We start from the raw sequence: 14,883 nt of genomic DNA, 5'->3' as shown, positions 1-14,883 counted from the left end.
CAGAGTCCTTCACTAGCCAGAGTGTATAGATGGAATTAACAGAGTCCTTCACTAGCCAGAATGTATAGATGAAATTAACATAGTTCTTCACTAGCCATAGTGTATAGATGAAGTGAACAGAGTTATTCACTAGCCAGAGTGTGTATTTATCGATACCTATTGTACATCCTAAAACTGTAATAATCGTAAAGTGCTTTTCATCTTTGATCAGCGATTTTTATTAGTCTGTCTAAAATATATAAATTGAAAACTATAGACTACAATACGTAATTATGTAGCGATATTAAGATACTACTAAAACGTTATACCATTACCAAACCAAACATCAGGTTTTAAGATGAAGCAACTCTTTTGTGTATGTCACCTCTTCTTAAGATCAGAATGTATTTTTATTTTAGTGTTTTGATATATCTTTTTTATTAATTAATATTCAAATCCCCGAATGCTTTATCAATTCACAGTTGATAAATTGCAGTACACTTAGTAAATAGTTTTCAAATAAATAGCATCTGTTTCTTCTCAGTGGTGTTGGATTGTGCATGAGGTATTTAGTCCACCAAGAGATATTGCTTTTTTGGGGAATCCAAACATAATAAAAAAGACCGTTGGGGAGCCTTAGATGCTGATGCATCATGGGTGATTCTCGGATAGATTTACCTGGTGGCGCCCATCTCCTCTCCAAGTAGCTGTCCCTAATTTAGCAGTGAAAGACTAGAGGGAAGGCAGCTGGTCAATACCATCCACCGTTAGCTTTTGCGCAACTCTTTTACCAACGAATAGTGTGATTGACCGTAACATTATAACGCCCCCGCGGCTAAAAGGTTAAACGTGTTCGGCGACGGGGATTCGAACCCACGACTCGCGAGTCGAGCGCTCAAATCACCAGGCTATACGAGGTCTAAATAAGAAAGGTACTGTTCCCTATAAAAACATTAAAGACGGTCTAAGAGAGACGAAACTTTATGAAAAAATAGTACAGCTTGTGTAGCAAGAAGAGGCACGTGATCAAATGATATCATACACGTTTTATTGTGTTATCACTTGCATGTAAAATCGCCTCGTTAAATAGCAGAGATCTTGTAGTTCTTCAGTTAAAGTTTAGAGAGTTATATATTTCTAATCTATATTTATTCAAACGATTAAAATCTGATTATGGTTCTTGCGATGCAAAGTTATTCAAGAATAATAAAAATAAAAACACCTCTATGTTTAATAGAGTATTAGAAGTAAAACTGGCAACAATAGTGATACTCAATGTAAAAAAGGAACTCAATAATATAATATAACACCTCAATATTTAATAGATGTATTAGAAGTAAAACTCGCAACAATAGCGATACTCAATGTAAAAAAGGAAATCAATAATAAAATAAAACACCTCAATATTTAATAGAGTATTACAAGTAAAACTGGCAACAATAGCGATACTCAGTGTAAAAAAAAGAAACTCAATAATAGAATATAACACCTCAATGTTTAACAGAGTATTACAAGTAAAACTGGCAACAATAGCGATACTCAATGTAAAAAATGAACTCAATAATAGAATATAACACCTCAATGTTTAACAGAGTATTACAAGTAAAACTGGCAACAATAGTGATACTCAGTGTCAAAAAAGGAATTCAATAATATATATATATATATGTTTCCGTGTATATGAGTGATATTATTTGAAACAAAAAAAGTACAGAATCAATGGTATTTAATTCAAACTCGTTTTATTGCACTCGTTTTATAACCATAACTAGCCACCGTGGATTCTAAATACGCTGGAATTCTGCTTTCAGTGGCATGCAAAGTTAACGAAATATAAACCATACCTAAAATGTTTTAAAATAATATGGAGAGTAATAATGTATTAAGGTTTTTAATCTGTATATAATAACCTCTACATATAATCTATTAAGGTAATCTCATTTCATCATCCTTCAGTTATTTTTTATCACATACACAAAGGAAAAAAATAGCAAACTTAGGCAATAAGTTTGTTGTACTTTTAATTTTCTTAATATTGTTACGTCAGCGGAAGTCACGTGACTCTGGTAACACGTAATGAGTATCTCTAAGGTTCGTGAATGCTCGAGTGTTTGCTAGATGTGCTGTATTCTAATATATAAGCCCGACAATCAACCGAAAAGGGATAGCAGACAGAGAGATTGAAGATATAGACGGACAATTGAGTCAAGCGCGGTAGTAAATAAAGTGCGTAAATCGTTCGTTGATAATTGTGGCGTGTGTTTAAGTTAAAGTGTCTGTGGAAATTAAGTGTATTGCATAGTTGAACTGAGAAAGAATAAACTAGTTTTATTTGAGAAAGGACTTGTATCGCTGAAGTTCTTCGGAAAGAATTTTTACGAGTAATTATCAAACGACCAGACACTAACAATATATATATTATTTTGATCTGCTATATTAATAAATGTAATTTAACCTTTATGAAATTCCTGGTTGCCTTGATTTTGTTTTTCCACTGAGAGTTCAATATTTGACGTGGAGTTTGTTGTTATTAAAAATTATCTATTGTTATTTAAAAAAAAAGAATTTGTGACGAGCTGTCTATGTCTAAGGTGCACAAAACTGTAAAATATTCATGAATAATAATTATACCCAACTTATAAATATGTAAATTACCTGAAAGGTATAAAAATATTCAAATCGGCTATTTCATCGTGTCATCAAATGTGTAAATCTTGGCTTTAGGAAAACGTGATTCAAAGTATTTCATATGTTGAGAAATATAACAGTAGAAAGGTAATTCTTACTATCTTTTGTTAAGAAAAAATATTTAGTCAACCTTAAAACTTGTCACAATAAAATTTCTAGTTGGCATCTTGATAAGCTTTTATTAACAAACAGTTTGTTTCATGATACTGTGTTTTTATTCAAGAAATAAAATCCGTGAGAGCTAAGTTCTTCGCCACAAAGGTATGTAAAAAATACATTTTTCTTTTTAATATCAGGTTATGAAGAGTATTTTTCATAATAAATATAACATTTACATGTATTTGAGAGTTTTAGTTGTTGTTGTTTTTTAAGATGGAAATCTGAGATAATAATATTCCCATAACATTATTAGATTTGAGAGGGAGAATGAATATAAAAAAGCAAATAAATTACACATCATTTCAATTTATAAAAGTGTTAAACTTCTGAAAAAATTAACAAATAAATACATTTAAATTTTTAATAATACAGTTTTGTGCAGTTGCATGAACTTAAATATGATCAATAGTAATGAAAGTAAGAGAAAAATGAATTTTTTAAAGATAATTTCTAAATACACGAAACGACAAGAAAGAAGGTCGATTTTGCAAGCTCAGCCGTAGATCTGAAGGATTATAACACTAAAAACTGGGGTTCTATACCTGTGGTTGGCACAGCCAGATAACCAATTGTATAGCTTTGTGCTTGACTATACAGAAACAAATATATATATATATATATATATATTTGCCCCCAGTGTTTCAGCAGTAAGTCCGCAGGCTTACGAAGCTAAAACTAGTGTTTCGTTAGCCGTGGTGGGCAAAACAAAGGCAGCCCATTATTAACAATAACCAAAACCGAAACAAGCGTTTCTGCGAAAAGGTCAGGAAACATCTACAAAATAAATAAAAGTCATTACTCACTGTTTAGATAATTTAATATCCACTGCGTGAATTGCTAATGTTTGTAATTTTACAGAATGTCTCTCCATGTCTGTCAGTTGACAAATGTTTGTCAATTTCAGTTACTTTTGCGAGAACGAACCTATACAAAACATTTTATCGCGGAAAATATTGTTTATCAACATAAAAATAATATTACATACTTCAAAACCAATTAACTGATAATCTAACTTTTATTATCTCCTCTTCAGTCAATTGCAAAAGGTGATTAATCAAAAATAAAACTTACCTAATCTACCTCTTAAAGTAAGTGGGGAAATCTCCGAAAGATACATTGGCACTAGGGCAGTGTTCAGGCCTAAACGTAACAAATTACAAGAAAACAAAAGTAAGATTGTTAGATTTAAACGTAACAGATTACAAGAAAAAAAAGTAAAATCGTTAGGCCTAAACGTAACAGATTACAAGAAAAAAAGTAAAATTGTTAGGCCTTAATGTAACATATTACAAGAAAACAAAAAGTAAGATTGTTAGACCTAAACGTAACAGATTACAAAAAAAAATGTAAAATTGTTAGGCCTAAACGTAACAGATTACAAGAAAAAAAAGTAAAATTGTTAGACCTAAACGTAAAAGATTACAAGAATAAAAAGTAAGATATATTATAACTTGGCATGTACAAAACACAGTATCTTTGTCTTTGTAGTTTTTTTCTTCTTTGCTGTATATGTCAACTTCCCTATATTTAGGGAATGATGAAGAGTAACTATATTTATCTTGACTTTCAAATGGGCGAGAAATTTCGCGTACACATGTAAGTTATATAATATTTAAATTCAGACGTTTATGAAGTCAAAAGTTAACTTCTTAGCAAAACAAACAAAAATTACTAGAGCAGATGACTGTGATTAAAGAAATTATCCAGAGAAAACCAAGGAATCTGGAAACCTGTTCAAACTACTTTGAGAATATAATCCTCCAAAAGTTTTTCGAATTTGGAATACTAATTATATTTAACTAAGTTCTCAAGATTTAAAAAACAAAAATTACCATAGATGTCGGAAAAAATAACGATTTGGAACTTTACATTGTTATTTTCTATTTTAGCAAACAAAAACAACAAATAGAAATACACTAAACAGTTGGCCGGGTGTGGCTAAGTGATTAGCGTGCTGGACTATAAATGCTTCACACTTCGTACTATGGAGCCATAGATGAGTTATAAAAATGACAGTCAAATCCCACTTTTCAATTAGAGTAGCCCAAGAATTAGCGGAGGATGCTGTTGACTAGCAAACTTCCTCTAGCTAGATTAACTTAGATGATTACTTTAGCTTAACTTTTAGTTATAATAGTTCTCATAGTTGGTGTACAAGAATTGATGGCTTAGCGATAAACTTGATGGTTTGTAATGTTAAGATAGAAAGAATAAATACAAGAATTATAGAATATTTATAAAAGAATGTTCTCAGTATGAGAGTCTTGTCAGAAAGTGTCTTTATTAGGAACGAACTCGCTCTGACAAAGACTATAAAGGAAGAAATTCTGACCAGTTGATAGAGAACTCCAAGTGTTAAAACACTTTATTGACCTTACGTACGCTAAGAACGAAAAGCCATGACTTTGCTTGCCAAGTTCTTATAAAGAAGTCAGATTGCAAGAGAACAGTAAAAATAAAAACTTACATCGGACACGAAAATAACTATTTGGAACTTTTCAGGATCTGAGGTTGTGGCCTGACAAGGCCTGAAATTCAAATCGCACGATTAGAGAAAGATAAGATTTACAAAATCATCACGATTCGGTTGATTCATACGAATATATTAAAAACTTAATATACTAAGCCTAATTGTGTTTGAAGATGAGCGGACTTACGAATGTTTTGCTTGATCATGCCTATTAAATTATTGATTCTTAAACTACTGGGTTTTCATCGTGGGAATTTCTAAACGTTTGTAACCTTTCTAAACAACTTTTCTAAGTTTAAAATCACCAATTAGTAGATAGTACCCATTATATATATATATTATTGTTCCTAAAATATTTATCAATATAATAATTCGGTAGCATATTAGTTTAGCATTACAAGTCATTAAAACATTCGTGCAAATTTTTTGTCTTTTCCATTAAGCACATTAGTTTTAGGAGCTGAAAATTTAATATACCTTGAAATGAACTCTAGTTAATCAGCACGGCATTTGTAGTACAAATAAATAGGTAGATTGAAGTGACCAATGGTCTTAACTTACCACAATTAAATCCTATAAGAAGGCGTCCAAATATGAGCATCTCTATACTGTGGGACATCTTGCTAATTCCCATTAGAGTTCCTCCTAATATTCCCATGACATTGTTCACGAGTAGTCCTCCTTTCCTGTGAAGAAAAGAAAGACTTCTTAAAACAAAGAAAAATTACACACACAAAAAGAAATGTATTTTATGGCATCCTGTTAAAACATTACGGGATTTTAATAGACTTCCACCTTACACACTTCAAAAAATATAGCAGTAGTTGTGTGGACTTAATAAGAACAACTCTGTGATAGATATCCAGCAGTTGCGTGGACTTAATAAGAACAACTCTGTGATAGATATCCAGCAGTTGTGTGGACTTAATAAGAACAACTCTGTGATAGATATCCAGCAGTTGTGTGGACTTAATAAGAACAACTCTGTGATAGATATCCAGCAGTTGTGTGGACTTAATAAGAACAACTCTGTGATAGATATCCAGCAGTTGTGTGGACTTAATAAGAACAACTCTGTGATAGATATCCAGCAGTTGCGTGGACTTAATAAGAATAACTCTGATAGATATCCAGCAGTTGTGTGGACTTAATAAGAATAACTCTGTGATAGATATTCAGTGGTTGTGTGGATTTAATAAGAACAACTTTGTGACACATATCCACTTCTGTAATAAGAAAAACATAAAAAAGCACAAGAACGTTAGTCTTCTAGTTAAACATATTTATCAAAACTGGCTTATATTTTACTGCGGTTAAACTCAACAATTGTATGTACCATAAAAATAATAATATGATTTTTAACTTAATAATCAAAGTTATTCTGGAATAACATATCAATTACATTATACACGAATGTTTCTTAAAATACACCTCTTTTTATCTGCGAGCTTTGGGCCCTCCTAGTAGTAAGAGGGTCGGTTTTGTTTGTTTGAAGTTAAACCCAAAGCTACACAATGGACTATCCGTGCTGTGCTCACCACGGGTATCGAAACCTGGTTTCTAGCATTGTAAGTCCGCAGACATACCGCTGTGCCACTGGGGAGTAAGAGGGCCACAACCTCGCAAATAAAAGTATTTTAACGTAAAGAAAAGTCCGTGTATAATTCTACATATTAAGTTACCTACGTTATGAGTCTTAAAAAACAAATATCAAACAAATTTCACAGCAAGATTCTTATAAAGTTTCGAATGGTTAATGGTTTCGAAAGGGGTCTTTCTTAACCTTTTTGTTATTGTCAAAGATGGTAAGTTTTTTACGTGATATTCTTAACAAAAATAATTTTCTATATATATATATATATACATATCTTTGTTTCGAACAATTGTTTTTGGTTGTAAAATAACACACACACACACACAGCTCATTTATCTTTAAATACAGTTTCAAAATATATTTATTTTATTTATCTATCTACATTTTTTTTTATTGCGATTTGAGACCAAAAGCCCAGCTGCATGTTTCCGGCAAGGAACTGTGAGTACTAAAATTTTTCCTGCTGACGCCATCTGGAAACCTGGCTCTTTATTTTTCTTGTCTGGGAGATAAAAAAACAAGATAGAATCTCTAATCTTCGGGTAAATTTAATGGGTGTTTGCTACTAACCTATAAATTATTCACAGATAACATATGAATTCTCGTTTTCAATATATGAGCGATTGTAAATATTAAAATAGTCCTTTTAGTCAAACTAAATTTATGAACTCATTGTTATTTTCTTACGATAAGATTATTTGTTTTTACACCGATGATATAACATAGGCAAAATGAAATACTATAACATGACATGTTAGATTTTTTTTCGAGTAAGCTGATAGAAATAACTAAGTTACTTTTTAAAGGCCTTAATGTAACAGCAAGTAGTTATAATGTTCCAGAAACGAGGAGCTTAAATTCCCAAAAGAAGTTAGTCGCAGTTAAACCGAACGACTTGTATATGCAGCAGCATGGCGCCAAAAGTGGCTTGTTAAGCACCTATATGTATATGGTTCCCAGTGAATTCATGATATTCAACACTGAAATGCTTCTGCGGTAAACTTATGTCTGAAGGAAAATGGTACATTCCTTCTTCAAAGGAACAGAAAAACCCACTCAGCACAGTCTTTAGGACATCATGAACTCTGAAACCACATTCAATGCTAATATGGAGATATATCCTCATCTGCAAAGTCAAGGCTATGGTCACAGAAGGGAACCTTCTGACCCCAATATCCGTTGCGATAAATCTAGGCATAACTTTTAGCACCGTTAATAAAATAATAAATAAGGATATGCCAAAAGTTCACAATCTTCCAGCAACATCTCAAAGTCAACGGCAATTATATTTCATCACATACCTGTCATGCCCAAATTCTAATTTACCTTTGGTCAATTCAAATGTATATCTTGGAATAGTTGGATATGACCGTCACTCTTATAACGGAACACGTTTTTGGGGGAAGGTAACGGAACCTCACATCCCCAGTCTGAAATGCTAATCATTGGACAGCACTCAGCCCATCAAAACAAGGACTTCAACGAAATCCATATTTACTGCTTATATTCTCAATAGATCAATGAGGAGCTTAAGCACGAAACAAAATTTGCACATAGCATAAGACTAACAAATATGCATTTGGAAACTTCTTTAAAGATAATTTAGTTAAAATCAAAGCTTTCCTATCGTTCAATCCTATCTTCTTATTATTCTATAGCTTTAATGTTATTAAAAAGTTTTAATTATATTCCAGACTTGAACGAGTTTTGGGTTTCTGGTACTTTCTAGCATGTGCGTATGAAAATTAGCTCATTAACAGCATTGTTGTTATACATCAATAAACTTCAGACACAAATTAAGTAAACATTTCCAGCGAGGATGTTCTGAGTAACTGATAACTAGAACGAAACTGAGCTAATGTTCGAAAATAATACTTGGAACAATGCTAAAATATATAAGTTGGAAACAGGAGAACTTTAGCAGTGTTAGCCATAATTACCACGGAAAATTATAATTAGAATGAAACTAAGATATTAAAATAATGCTTGTTTTGGTTGTTGTTAAGTGCAAAGCTGGGAAAAAAACAAGAAGATAGTTAAAAAATTTCAATACGAAATAATGGACTGTTTAATAAAATAAGTGGTAACAATAATTATGAAGAGAAATATTCTCGTATATACAAAGGACTGAGTCTGTTATATTAAAATAATTGTAAATAGGCAAATCAAGTCATATGGTAACCACAGTTGATATAAAGTTGCGGTGAAACGGCACGTATAAGAACTACATTTTGGCATTATTAGGGCATTTCGTAGATGGTGTGATACGATCTACAATTGGTCGCTTTTGGGAAGGATATGTAACGGCCCTTTTCGGTGTAAAATGTTCATACACTCAGCTTGAAATGAAGTGTTTAGATCAGGCTTTACAATTTCCATCTATATACTTTGGTCAGTGAAGATCTCTATTCACTTCGTCCTTTGTACTTACAAAGAAATATGGATTAACTTGGGGCATCAGGACCATTCAGAAAGAGACCTACAAAAAGTTGTACCTCAGACGTGGCAAGCAAAGTGTGATGTCTTGTAACAGGTGAGAATTCACAAAGGTCAGTGGCATAAGCCTTTTACTTGCCCCATGTAACAATAAGCATACAACCGAGAATAATTCCTCCCTGGAAAAGCGACACACGAACTGTGTACACAACGTTTTTCCATCATATATACTTTCAACCGTCACATACGTCGCTACAAGGCTATCATCAAAATGCACGATTGTCAGATGGAGAATGACCGGACTTGGCGACATGGAAGTTAACGACGTGGCGAGGCCTCCATATCGTTTGAATATATAACGAACTCAAACTTAATAAAATACTCAGCTCATAGCGAATTGGAGCGCAAGTTGGTTCTGTAGAAAATCTAGCACTGAATTTTGGAGCTGGCCAGCCGGATTCGAATCTATGCAATACCACAAAAACTTCACCCTCCTACTTTAAGCTGTGGGTGCATTATAAGAGTGACAGTCAATCCTTTAGCGCAACTGGGGGGTGTTAGGGTGCTGCTGACTGTTTAAAAGCAAAATAAGGAAGTATGTAAATATCCCTTTTTTCCACTTTCCCTCATAATATTAAATATCAGAATTACAATCGAAGATAATGTAATATTTTTCTGAAGAGTTAAACTTCCTGAAATGCATTCAGTTTTTGACTTGCAGTACGTAGCGTAACTATATTATATCATGCTTAGTCTCACTCGAAATGATATGCCCCCCCCCAGTGGCACAGCGGTATGTCTGCGGACTTACAACGCTAGAATCCGGGCAGAGCACAGATAGCCCATTGTGTAGATTTGCGCTTAATTACAAACAAACAAGCTATCGAAATGAAATATTCAAAATATATATTTGAATCGACTTAAAAGAGTAAAGGTCCAAAGAATCGATAGGGTTTGTATATCTTCTTTTGGCCCCAGTTGAAGACTTATTATTAGGGTCACAAGCATTGGAAACCTACTACGCAGTGAAAGTTCATTCAACAAAATATGTCTTCCGGTGGGACAGCGGTAAGTCTACAGACGTACAACGCTAAAATCCGGAGTTCTATTCTCCGCGGCGTACACAGCAGATAACACAATGTGGCTTTACTGTAAAACAAACATGCAACAAAATATTTGTTAATGAAAAGATATTTTAAGCAGTCTTCCTCTGTGGTTTAACTAATTTCAACTTTAATTTCACACACAAAAAAAATAATAATAGCTAAATTCTACATTAGTTTATTACGTTCACAGCTATCTAACCAAGAATCTTGAGTACTAATTGGTTTTAAAAAATAAACAATTTTGTCTCACCTTCCAAGCCTGTCAGCAATAGTTCCTCCTGATATTCCTCCAATCATACCTCCTATTGCAAAGATTGACACTGTAACTGACCAAAGTAAGTTCTTGAAGTCTTCAGTGATATATTCCCCTGTTCTTTCTCTGTATATGTCCGAGATAAATTCTTCTATAATCTTGGAAATAAATAAATGTATGTTTAGTTTTTATTGAAGATGAAGTGAAAAAATGAGTCACGGCTAGGCCATAGAATACTCTGTGGTATTTTGTGTATATGAAAAATGAGTCACGGCTAGGCCATAGAGTACTCTGTGGTATTTTGTGTATATGAAAAATGAGTCATGGCAAGGCCATAGAGTACTCTGTGGTATTTTGTGTATATTAGTGTGTGTAGGTAATGAGTAATTGAACTGCGGTCAGAGAGAGACGTATTGTTGAAGTTAACGTCGTTATTATAGTTTGTTATAGCGTGACTGTTGAAGTTGAGTGTATCGTAAAGTTATATTCGGAAAGAATAAACCAGTTTTATTAAGTAAGGACTTGTGTCGCTAAAGTTTCGTCGGAACGAAGTTACGGAAAGTTAATTAACAAACGGAGACGTAACAGTATCCTAGTTTCGTCTGTTAACATTCTACTACATTGTGCGCCTGTGCTATTATGTATGAATGATGCAAATTCCATCCGTACTATCTTGTTTGCATTGTTTTTTGAAGGATTAATATTTGCCATTCCTACATTTACTTCCTTTTTTTTTTCTTTACTTGTAAAATATTCGAATGATTTGATTAGTGTCTAAAAAAAGGCTTAGCAGCCTACCTGCAATACCTGATATTTTTGTAAATAAAAACAGATACCCGTGGATGGATGAGTCACACGTGAATTATACTAGTGCTCTGGGTAGTACATGTATTATGTATTGATATAATGTACAATGTATGACATATATTTAAGGCTTAACCACATAGGAGGTTTTCCCCTTTATTATAGTAGTTTATACAATTAACCATAGTCAATCTAGATAATGAAGCTGGAGATGAAAGCGATGTTGTGGTTTAAACAAATGAATCAACAACAATCAAGTTTTTTGTGGTTGTTGTTGTTCAACAGTGAAGGAACACAATAAAAAATACTATGAAAGATACGGTCTTGTTGACCGGTAGTGACTTACCCAAGAGATATGGCCACCCCGTGGACGTGCCCAAAAGAAACTGAATCCCAAATACTTGGGAGAGGAAAAGCCCTATTGTTAAAGCTAGCTGATTAAGAGTGCCTGCAAAATAGGGATAAGATTCATTAATAATCAATAATAATTTGAATAATAATAACAAAAAAAAGCGGAAAATATTTGTTATTCAATAAAAAGAGAAAAAAAAGTATTATTTTCTGAATCAATACATTATCATATAGCAAAAGTTGATTGAAGTCATCATATTATGTTTATTCTCTTAGCCAAATAGTGATAATTTATTATACAAGAACAAACAATATGAAGGTGGTAATAAAATTAAGTGTTTGGACACATGTTTTAGGTAACTGACGTAATTGTGCATTTTAAGACCTCAACTATACGGCCACTGAGGAACTCTGTCTCCGTATAAAAGAATAATCAGCCCACAGCTAATTCAAACTGAATCTATTGTGAATCTACCATTGAATTCGTCAATGTCAAAATACACGAAAAAGAAAGATAGCAGAAATGCATTCAGGTCACTTCTCGTCCACCAAAAACCAAATTAAACATGCGAGGTTACGCTTAAAGTCCAGAAAAGTTCCTGCAAGTTAAATTTCTACAGTTCCAATATTTGAAACTGTTTATTAGTTAGAGGATTGTCATTGCAAACAAGCACGTCATTCAGAATGTTTGATGTTTCCACAAACCTTTCATCTGCCTGTCTTCTTGAAGTAGATCTTATTTTTATACTACAGAATACTCAGAGCATTTATACATGTAAATGTCAGTGGAGCGGTTTTGTTTGACTATTTGGTCTTTAAACACGAAATCATTCCTTATTCTGACGTGTGTAAATCTAGAGTATGTGTAGAATATACTCCAAGAAGGCTGGCGGGTGGAGACGAGGCATGTGGGAACATCAAACATTCTGAATCACGTGCTAGTTTGTAGTGACAATCCTGCAACTACTAAGATTTCTCAAGCTAAATTATTAATCAAATCTCCCACCTCATTGGACTACGACTGCTTGTTTTACATAAAGTTAGGTGAATGTTGTCAGAAATATATGAAACTAAGGGAAGGCGACATTATATGACCTGTTAATAACTGCCTCAAGGATGTCACGATATTGCCGCAGCCTGTGGAGAGTGAAAGTGTTAAGATGTAAGAAGTCGTTAATGGCATAACATCATTACTACTAGACATTAAGATATGATGCTATTTCAGTGGTTCAGCATCGACTTTAGCAGAACCAACTAGTCAAGAGTTGTCAGATGAAGACATCATTTCCATCGTACCTCTCTAAGAATGTGTTGACGGTGAATTTGACATCGATAATGACCCACCGGTCGAGCCAGCCAGTCTAAGTACAACCTTAAAGACATCATTTCCATCGTACCTCTCTAAGAATGTGTTGACGGTGAATTTGACATCGATAATGACCCACCGGTCGAGCCAGCCAGTCTAAGTACAACCTTAAAGACATCATCGTTTGATTCAAACAAAACTCTGATATATGTAAAGATGATGACGTAATATATATACGTCATTTGCTTAAAGCTCCCGCTAAGCTTAAAAAAAAAAGCCCAAAATCTGGCTGTATTAAATCCTTCTTTGGAAAGTGACTTGTTACATAACTGATCTTTAAGTTTTGTACTCCGTAAGTAAGTCACTGGTTTGAACAAGATCACTTTTTATATGAAGATAATAAAAAGCTATTTTGACTATATAGCTTTTATTACCATTGACGACTTACAGAATGATAAACTGACAAGTTGATTGTGTATACAGTTTTTTCATAGGCAAGAATTAACATATATCAACATATATATATATAACTATTCAATCACAATTGAGTTTAATGTATTGTTGCGTCAGCGAAGTCACATGACTAGTGTGACGCCACGTTTCTAGAACTATCTTGTTCCTTCATGAATGCCCTAGCATTTCCTCGATAGGGTAGTCTGGTATATATATAAGAGGGTGACAACGTGACGGAATTTTCCATGGAAACAGTGGATCAGGCGAAACTTACCATTTGTAAATCTTTACGGACATTTACTGATGGTGTCAAAGCTTGCCCTTGGATTTACTTTTTTTGTATAAACAAATATCACGTTTTAACGATGCTGATATTTCTATGTTTTCATTAGGAACACTATGCCTTGGCATGACCGTAGCATAAATCACTCTAGATTGCTTCCTTAACATATTCTCCATGTAACTGATGAAAATATTTTACAGATTTTACTTTTGCCTTAGACAGAAGAGTCAGGTACAAAATAAAATGCTTTTTTCCTTCCTGATACGTGGTGAACAATTAAATGCAAATTTGAATCATATTAAATTCATAACTGATTTGATATTACTGGAGAATAGTCACAGTAATTCTAGTAAGCTTGATTAATTTGTTAACTTATTAAACAAATTTACAGACTTTATCAATTCATTTTAATAAATTAATTTAGTTTATGTCTTCGTATCCTTCAAAACTGAGATAACATTACAACATGCTGTTATACATTACAGTCTCTCTCTAAGAAACACAAATCAAACTGAAAATATTAAAATACTTCATTAACTAGACTTCTAGATAGACCTAGTGATAGTCTTCTTATAGTGTAAGTGGTAATTTTTGTCTTACCAAAGAACAATTTACACACTTACCATCTCTAGCGAGTGATTCTTGTTGTTTAGAAATGAGCAAATACCTGGGACTTTCAGGACAAAGAGGTAACAAACAAAGCTGAAGTAAGGCTGGAATCACTGCTATTCCTAATAAAAAGTAAAATTACATATAAACAACATTTTTATGCATGTTATGTGACAAAAAACAATGAAAATTGATAAAATTCGAAAGTAATTTTATTTCTTCAAAAACCAAAGACTGTTAAATTGTTGGTTGATGTTTGATTGCTGCATTATGTTATAACAGATGAAGTAGACAAACTGGAATGTTTTATTCAAAATTATTAATAAGTTCTCTGCTTATAAAATGGGAATCAGGGACATATGAAACAAACTAGCTTGAATCAAAGATTTTAT

The 14,883-nt window shown here is 33.1% G+C and overlaps 1 protein-coding gene across 1 annotated transcript in view; it reads right to left on the bottom strand.

Annotated features, from left to right (window-relative positions):
- LOC106465566 (glucose transporter type 1-like) overlaps positions 1-13,232 on the bottom strand; it is a 35,967-nt gene extending 22,735 nt beyond the window's left edge. The window contains exons 1-4 of the mRNA XM_013925792.2: positions 13,137-13,232; positions 10,683-10,843; positions 5,858-5,982; positions 3,898-3,966 (exon numbers count right to left, since the gene is read on the bottom strand). Coding sequence (XP_013781246.1) covers positions 3,898-3,966; positions 5,858-5,982; positions 10,683-10,843; positions 13,137-13,232 — 451 coding nt within the window. The remainder of the gene's footprint in view (positions 1-3,897; positions 3,967-5,857; positions 5,983-10,682; positions 10,844-13,136) is intronic.
- Positions 13,233-14,883: the final 1,651 nt, after the last annotated feature.

Source organism: Limulus polyphemus, unplaced genomic scaffold, assembly GCF_000517525.1.
Source record: "Limulus polyphemus unplaced genomic scaffold, Limulus_polyphemus-2.1.2 Scaffold1983, whole genome shotgun sequence".
Lineage (NCBI taxonomy): Eukaryota > Metazoa > Arthropoda > Merostomata > Xiphosura > Limulidae > Limulus > Limulus polyphemus.
This window is presented reverse-complemented; position numbering and strand designations above follow the sequence as displayed.